At 43.8% G+C, this 8,978-nt stretch overlaps 1 protein-coding gene across 1 annotated transcript; it reads left to right on the top strand.

Moving 5' to 3' along the window:
- The first annotated feature begins 5,470 nt into the window (after positions 1 to 5,470).
- Positions 5,471 to 8,812, top strand: LOC114870420 (ATP synthase subunit beta, mitochondrial). Its single transcript, XM_029174979.3, has 10 exons — positions 5,471 to 5,629; positions 6,459 to 6,632; positions 6,714 to 6,888; positions 7,015 to 7,136; positions 7,231 to 7,415; positions 7,482 to 7,640; positions 7,761 to 7,883; positions 7,972 to 8,184; positions 8,263 to 8,464; positions 8,547 to 8,812. The coding sequence occupies exons 1-10, from the start codon at positions 5,527 to 5,529 to the stop codon at positions 8,642 to 8,644; spliced, it is 1,554 nt and encodes a 517-aa protein (XP_029030812.1). The 5' UTR covers positions 5,471 to 5,526; the 3' UTR covers positions 8,645 to 8,812.
- The last annotated feature ends 166 nt before the right edge of the window (positions 8,813 to 8,978 follow it).

Genomic DNA, 8,978 nt, shown 5'->3' on the forward strand with positions numbered 1-8,978 from the left:
TGGGAGGGCTGGACAGGCAGGCAGCTACAGCCAGGAACCCTGTAGTAATGACAGAGCAATTCCTTAACTCCCTTTTATCAAATTCACATGGTTATACATGCTATTTAAAATGAGAACAGAAGGAAATCCCCTGGGAATACTAGCAATTTATCTTCTTCACCAAGACAGTGGGACCAGATCAAAGCGTGGGATTGTTGTTTGAGCAGGACCAGCGCTCCTGTGGAGCATCCAGGTAATATCATTGGTTCTGTCATGGTGACACAAAAGACGCTTTTCAAATTGGGTTATTAGACCTATTTAGACCTTTGTATAACACTTGGTTGTGATATAGCAAATCTATTTAAAATTACTTTCTGCCGCTTGTTACATGATGTGGTGTTGCTCACGTTTAGGTTGAATTCACACTTAGATGCCATGTTCACCATTTGTCATTTATTGAAGACAAATTGTGGCCAACAAACTGTGCAAGTGGAAGTTTTAATCAGACAAACCAGCAAAGCCTTTGGAGGAATGAGAATGATCGCCGCCGTCTGAGGAGAGAGCTGCAGACTTCCCTCTCCTCGGACACTTCCTCCAACTCCACCGGTGGGACCACAAGGCTTTTCCAGGCGACATAGTCCCCCACCGTGTCCTGGGTCTTTCCCAGGGCTCCTACTGGTGGGACATGCCTTGAACACCACTGCTCCTCGATCTGGACAGAGACAGAGCTCCTCATCCTACGTCTGGTGCCCAGCCACCCTAGAGAAACTCCTCTATGAAACGCCCCCTTATTGTGGTGTAGAGGTTTGTGTGTTCAAAGGACCCTAGGAGCTGTGTTGTCAGGGCTTGATGTCCCTGGTAGGGTCTCCCAGACAACGAGCCCCTCTATAAACAGTATATTAACAAGGACTCGGTGTGGCGGAGCCCCACCCCAGCCAGACCTGGGGAGGCGGAATCCTCAGTGACCGAATCTCTGCACAACAAATGTGGCTTTTCCCCTTTCTTTAAAATGCATTTCGTTCACATCATTTCAACTAAGTTTAATCTTAAAAAGGTAAGTTACCTGGAAAATCCATGTTACGTCCAAGACACGTTTGAATGTTGTTTGAAATAAAAATGTAAAAACCTTATTTATGGTAATAAAACTTATTGAATATAGGATAAATTTCATGAAACTATTAATTAAACACACAGTTGTACAAACAGTTCTGACTATATCTGGCCCTTTAATTATGAATGATTGTGTTTTAACAGTTATTTTAAAGACAAGTTCTTCAAGCCAAGAAGAATCCATCACTTTAAATCACCCCACCTCATCATCATCATCATTTGTCATTTTCATAATCATTCTTCTGGTATTCTGGTACCTTTCTCAGAATAATCCAGGAACCTGGAAATGTTTGCACAGGGGATTTATACCTTAAGGCAACACACCTTGCAACAGCAGCAAACTGGGATCCACCACCCAGAGCACTCGTTTGTTATTCTTTCTCTGGTGCAGATTTACTGTCAGGGCACATTTCCAGCAACAAGCACATGGACAATTTGAGGGTTTGAGTTTGAGGGGTCATACATGGTTGAACAGTTGGATTTCATCTTTAACATTTTTATGCTTGTGTTCAGGTTTCTCTAGATGTTCTACCATCATACATCTTCCATCTTCTGCTGCCAACCACTAGATGTCCTTAGACATTTCCCTTTATCCACTTACCTTTCCATTTTAGCTCTCTTACATACTAATTTGCAAACCAGCAGTCTTATTATACACAATTATTAACTCAACTCTTCAACTTGTGTCGAACCATCCTGCAGTTTTCTGTTCTCTTTGTGAAATGTCTTCATCCTGAACCTGCTTTTACGCTTTCGTTTCCAGCTCATCTTCTAATCACTCACTTCGCTGCACCGGCCTCTGACTCCAACAGATTCTTCACATTATTACAGGACAACGTTTCTTTAAAGTCAGATTTTAACACCTGTAAAGCTTCACTTTATTCCCCGTTCCAAATTTGATTGAAACCTGGTGCCTGCCCATTCAGCCCAGCAGCAATGTCTCCAAGTCCATAATAGCACCTTCCTATATGTGTGTCCGAGTCCTAAAACCCAATGGAACCATCTGCAGCCATAAAAGCAGCAACTGGAATCACGTAACCCTACAGCAGGGATGACGGTGTGCGTTTTATCACCTACTGTATCACTGAAAGGTGAGGAAAAGCGTGCTGTCACTCAAGAATGCTTCACCTGAAGGATGGACCTTCTTAAATCTGGGTCAGCTCCCCTTCATTCATGTGGAGCAAAGCCAAGTTGTGTCTATTCTGAATATGTTTTTTGTGTTGCTAATGTCAGACCTCTGAAAGTAACATTCAGTTCTGCTTTAGCTGTTTCACAAAACAGAAAGTTTTGTACCTTATTTTGCTGCATAACCCACGATAAAACTAGGACACAATATTGCACTGAATATAAATATGATGGGCCATATACAAGCGGAAAACCACAAAACTTCCATGTACTGTGGAAGACAGAAGACTGGAAAACTAAGGCACTGAACGCTAAAAAAACACCTGCAAACCCACTAACCTGCTCCAACTATCTCTTTAAAAAGCTTTTAAATCACTCTCCAGATTTATTTCACAGTGGGGATGCTCAAATAACGAAGCTCTGTGTTCACCATAGTGCATTTAAGGCGTGCATTAAGTTGGCTGAGAGGTTTTCTGGAAGCAGACCCCCGTAGTGCCTCTAAAGTGCTCAGCAATTAGGTGACATTCATTCAACAAGTTATGGGAATAAATGAATAAGGATCTGTCTGAAAGGGCACAGCGCTGCTCTGAGCAGAGGCAGGCAACAATACAGAGCAGGCGACCACGGCATTCCGCTTATTTAAGGCCACGCATTTGAATTTTAATAAGCAGGAAAGGTGCCGTGTGGAGGAAAAACAGGAGCTCATCTTTTTATGATGCTGTGGAAGCCACCATTTAGCTCTTTGATACTCCCTCGGCCCTCCAGGGGTATTTCCGGTGACATTTGGTTTATTCGGTTGCTTTATGGGTTAATGCATGTTTTCTTAGACACCGTGTAGTCACAACATCGACCAGAACACAACTATTATCAGTAGTTGTTGCTGGAAAATTGCATCAGTTCACGCATTTGTAAAATTACTGCGAGCAGCGCAGCAGTTCGAACAAGCTTTGTGTGGTCTAAAGGAAAACTGAGAACTCCACAATAAGGCAGCAGAAAACTGAAAATAAGCCTTACTGAGTACCTGATACAAAAGAGTTGTGTTATTGTAGCATGAGGTGAAAAAAGCACTTTGTACTGTATATACACACCTGTCAAGGACTTGCATACATTTAAATCAGACTCTTGCTAACAGAATATTTTAATTGTTTGAGATGTTTACAAAGTTGACACTACTATGTAGTACAACAATGCAGTCCCACAGACGGAAAAACACCTAATGAATATATAAATTCAGAAATTGTTCATGTGTAGGTTGGTAAGACATTATGCAAACAGTAACCTGCATCAGCCTGAACCAAAGTTCTGGACTGACATACAGCATTAGGCAGAGTGGAGATGTCTAACAGTGCAGGTAGAGAAAATCAACTCCAAGAAACTAAAAGGCATTTGCAATCTTCACTTCTGCTTCAGTGAAACCCTTTAAGCACTTTTGTGTCACACTTGAATCACCATTCTGAGGTTTTCAGAAACTATTATAATAAGAAACTGAGATAAAACACACTGTGGCTGCATTAGTATGTTATGTGAAAAAGCAGAAGGCTCCAAATGTTACAACATAATATTTATATGGTTGTTTAAAATGGCAACCACTGGGAACATGTCTGCTCTTGTGTCACTTTGTTTCCTTCACCGTTGTGAACCCATTCACCCTGATTCACCACCGTTACTACAGCAACAGCAGCCCAACATACTCACAACCGTCTCGAACTGCAAAGGTGTAATAGGGGGAAACAACAACAAATGTCATATCTGACCTGAAGCGACATCAACACCGTGACTCCTGTGTGTAGCTGTAATAGCCCATCAACAGGAATCACGAAACAAACTAATGACACTCATCACTCATCAGACTCCACTTTGGGGCATGCAGAGTGGTTAATTCAAATATGTAAGATGGATCAAAGTCTGCAGATTGACGTCTGTAGGCCGGTGGAGTCATGCCAGAAAGTTAAAGATCTTCAGGGAGTGAGCTTGAAAACATCCAAATGATTCAGGATGCAGCCGATACATGAAGAACAATGATCTGATGACTCACATTACACAGCATCAATTCAATGCATGAAACACAGGGCTTGGAAGTAACTAGTCCTTTTAGTCAGTAATTATACTCGGGTAAGCTCAGCGGTAGCATGAGCCCTAAAATAAAGCCTCTGTGCTACAACCTGGAGAACACTTCAGCTATTAGTCATTATCAAACGCAACAATCAAATGAAGCCAGTTTGAGCAAAACACTATTTCCTGTTCAAATATTGCATTGAGACTAAATTTAATAATTGTTTGAGGGAAAAAAAAGAGAACTCATGCAGTGATTTACAAATAGCATTAGATGAACTGACAAAAAATTTCAATTATTGCAGATAAAACAAAACTGTCTTTTTCTTTTTGTCTCATACATCATCTCATAACTTCACCAGCTACTGTGTTCATAGTAAACACTAAAATTCTTCTCACTGACAAACTGATATTGACAATGATAATATTATTCTGAATCTGCATTACCGCATGATTATTAGTCACGTAGATAGTGTACTGTATGATTATGTATAATGTGTATGGACACACATTTGCTTTACTCTAGTAGTATTATTAATGCAGAATTTCTAGTGTTGCATTGGTATTTTGACACAATTAATGGCTGGTATATGACTCTACATTAAACTGAAGACACATGTATTCCCTAACCCTCCAAAATAAAAAAGGCACTTGGTAAACAGAAAAATTGCTCCTCACTTCTTGTCGCCTGTGGTACAACAGTGCCCCCTAAAGGGCACATGAACATGAACACGCTGTCTTAATATCAATAAGAAAAAGTATGGAATGTAGCTGCATAGTAATCCCATCTCTAGAACAAATGAGAAAAGTTCAGAGGAAAGCTGATACATGTAGATGTGAATACTTTATGTTCTAAAATTGAATCTAGAGAACACACTTGCACTGTGGTTATTAGTTGCAAATCCCTGTCAGATGGAGCAATGGAGGTTAAAAACCGTTCATTGTAACATTGGTCATAATTAGTCTGTGCGTATTTGCAGTATTTGCAAGTAAATACCCCACTTTGTAAAAAAAACAAATAATGACCTTATAAACAGAAACGATCATGGGATGTAAATCTACATGAACTGAATGATGCATTCATTGTGTTAGCGGTCATTCAGGAATCACTCTGGAGGGCAGAATGTCAGCTGGAAGCCGGTGTCGTGTACGCATGCTCAGTGGGCCGGTTTACGTTGCACGCACGCGCAGTTTGCCTGAGCGGCCACAGTATAAAGCCGCAGGTTTCTCTGTCTCCTTCCACCTTCAGCCATTTTGACAATGTTAGGAGCCGTGGGACGCTGCTGCACCGGGGCTCTGCAGGCTCTCAAGCCTGGGGTCCAGCCCCTGAAGGCTCTCGTTGGATCCCCAGCCGTTCTTTCACGTATGTCCCGCATGACGCGCGCTTTTCGGCCACAGTATACTAACAAAACTTCGCATGTCAGCGCTTGTCAGAGGAGAGCAGGGGCGAAGCTAATGTTAGCTGATGCTAGCAACACGCTGGACGTCCGGCCGGTGTCGTAGCAGGCCCGAATGATCAAACGTTAAATTAGTAAGGTTTTTAAGTTGCTGTTAAACTTTAAATGATCGCTCCAGTTTTAAGACGCTTCTGTTGACATGTGTCGGTCAACAGACGACACCTAGGTTATATTTTACATGCGCTGGCAGTAATGACCTTTGCGTAATGACATGAGGCGGCGGGGCTGCTAACCTAGCTTAGCGTTACCATTGCATTTTTGCAGAATCTTGCGAGACGATTAGCTTTGACAAGGGCAGACGGCCCAGCTGCATCATTCCATTGCACACATGTTTGTGTAAGTCAACACGTTAAAGCATAACATCATTTGAATACACGTTAAACGCCTTTGCCATTGAATGTTTTGCGCCAGACGCTACGTTAGCATAGTTAGCTCAGTGTATTCCATTCATCTGCCATTGGCCCCACATTAGCGTTTTTCTCGTACTTTCTGCTGATCCAGTTTTTCTGATGTTACTATCGAGGTGCATAATGTTTTGCTAGATGTCTGTTTAATCCTAAACCAGATTTAATAGTAGACAACAGCTACTTGACATTGACGGAACAGCAGTCGCGAAGTTGTCTGACTGCACAAATTGGGCTATCACGTCGGACGTGAGAGCAAATAAAAAACACTAGTGGACATACAAGATCACGTCGACGCCGAGTTGAATGATTATACTGTTTGTATTTACAGGCAGAGACTATGCCGCACCCGCCGCTGCTGCCAGCGCCGCCACTGGGCGCATTGTTGCTGTCATCGGTGCCGTTGTGGACGTCCAGTTCGACGACGGCCTTCCTCCCATCCTCAACGCTCTGGAAGTCGCCGGCCGTGACTCCAGGCTAGTCCTGGAGGTGGCTCAGCATCTTGGTGAGAGACCTCGATTTCAGGCTTTGCTCATGTACACATGTACCATTCACCAGCAAAACTAAGGATTGCATTTGTGTTTAGGGGAGAACACTGTGCGTACCATCGCTATGGATGGTACTGAAGGTCTGGTTCGTGGACAGAAAGTTCTGGACACTGGTGCCCCCATCAGAATCCCAGTGGGCCCTGAGACCTTGGGCAGGATTATGAATGTGATTGGAGAGCCTATTGATGAGAGGGGTCCCATCACCACCAAGCAGTAAGTTTTATTTTGCAACAAAATGATAGTTTCACAGTAAAGTGTGAAACCTGTCTCAGAATGAAATCACAAAGGTAACTGACCTTCAAGTGTTTTTTTTTTCTTTTAATTAATCTGCTCTGTAAGGACTGCACCTATTCATGCTGAAGCCCCTGAGTTCACTGACATGAGTGTGGAGCAGGAGATTCTGGTGACTGGAATCAAGGTGGTGGACCTGCTGGCCCCCTACGCCAAGGGAGGAAAGATTGGTATGTGGCCATGCAGTGTCTGCCTGTCATGAGCATGAATACCAGCTGGCATATGGGTGATGGGCGACTGATCATTTATATCTACTCATCACAGGTCTGTTCGGTGGTGCTGGTGTGGGAAAGACTGTGTTGATCATGGAGCTGATCAACAATGTGGCCAAGGCTCATGGTGGTTACTCTGTGTTTGCTGGCGTGGGCGAGAGAACCCGTGAGGGAAATGATTTGTACCATGAAATGATTGAGTCTGGTGTCATCAACCTGAAGGACACCACCTCAAAGGTGAGGACTGAACGACTATTGTGAGTGAGACTGATAATTGCTAACCTGAGTTGTTGCGCTTGCAAGGTGGCGCTGGTGTACGGACAGATGAACGAGCCCCCAGGTGCCCGCGCCAGAGTGGCTCTGACTGGATTGACCGTGGCAGAGTATTTCCGTGACCAGGAGGGTCAGGATGTGCTGCTTTTTATTGATAACATCTTCCGCTTCACACAGGCTGGCTCTGAGGTCTGTATAGTTGGAAAGGGCAGTTGCATTCTTAAGTCAGCTTTTTATTTTATACAGTCAAACATGCGCGAAAGGGCACACTTGTGGGTGACCAACTGAAGTCCTCTGCTCCCCTCGTAGGTGTCTGCCCTGCTGGGTCGTATCCCCTCAGCTGTGGGTTACCAGCCCACTTTGGCAACTGACATGGGCACCATGCAGGAGAGAATCACCACCACCAAAAAGGGTTCCATCACATCTGTGCAGGCAAGTGGTTAAGAGCATGATGCACCTTTTTAGTTAAAGGTGGTTATTACTAGCTGCTTTATTGATGGTTGTCATCATTGTCCTCCAGGCCATCTATGTGCCCGCTGATGATCTGACTGACCCCGCCCCTGCCACCACCTTTGCTCACTTGGATGCCACCACTGTGTTGTCCCGTGCCATCGCTGAGCTGGGTATCTACCCTGCTGTCGACCCACTGGATTCAACTTCCCGTATCATGGACCCCAACATTGTCGGAGCTGAGCACTACGATGTTGCCCGTGGTGTGCAGAAAATCCTCCAGGTTTGGGACTTAATCATTACTTATTGAAAGTTGGCTTGATACTACTAGTTGTGATCGTGTTTGGCTTTCCTTCTGTAGGATTACAAATCACTGCAGGATATCATTGCTATCCTGGGTATGGATGAGTTGTCTGAGGAGGACAAACTCACTGTGGCCCGTGCTCGCAAAATCCAGCGTTTCCTGTCCCAGCCCTTCCAGGTGGCAGAGGTCTTCACTGGCCACTTGGGCAAACTGGTTCCCCTGAAAGAAACCATCAAGGGCTTCAAGAGCATCCTTGCTGGTAAGAGTTAGCTGCTTAAAATGAGTGTTTGTTTTTGCTGCTACTCCCCACCTTGCTCAATTGTATTGCTTTTTTCCTCCAGGTGAGTACGACCCTCTGCCCGAGCAGGCCTTCTACATGGTCGGCCCCATTGAGGAGGTGGTTCAGAAGGCTGAGAAGTTGGCTGAAGAGCATTCGTAAACATCTAACCCAACTGTTGGGGGAGAAAAATGGGAGCAGTGTCCTGCTGTCAGGAGCACTTGGTTTGTAAAACATGTCAAAATGCAAATGTACCTGTTGTCATTCTAAAATGAGGTTGTATTTAATGTTTCCAATGGAAGATGGAATAAAACACTTTACACAAAGGAACTTGTCAACTGTAATTTCTAGACCTTGAAGTTAAATCTAGTTCTTGGTAAGAATTTGATGATACGGCTGTTGTCATTGTCTGACCACAAGATGGTGATCTAGAGCTCCATTAAGCCATCTGATCTGTCATTGTGCAGAAATAAAACAGGACAGATGACTGCTTGTA

The sequence above is a fragment of the Betta splendens genome, chromosome 2, assembly GCF_900634795.4.
Source record: "Betta splendens chromosome 2, fBetSpl5.4, whole genome shotgun sequence".
NCBI classification, from domain to species: domain Eukaryota; kingdom Metazoa; phylum Chordata; class Actinopteri; order Anabantiformes; family Osphronemidae; genus Betta; species Betta splendens.

Excerpts from the sequence above, each read along its gene's own strand:
- LOC114870420 (XM_029174979.3), top strand. The coding sequence starts at position 5,527 with ATGTTAGGAGCCGTGGGACGCTGCTGCACCGGGGCTCTGCAGGCTCTC. Across the intron at positions 7,416-7,481 it reads TGAAGGACACCACCTCAAAG|GTGGCGCTGGTGTACGGACA; the intron begins GTGAGGACTGAA and ends TGCGCTTGCAAG. Across the intron at positions 8,185-8,262 it reads GTGTGCAGAAAATCCTCCAG|GATTACAAATCACTGCAGGA; the intron begins GTTTGGGACTTA and ends TTCCTTCTGTAG.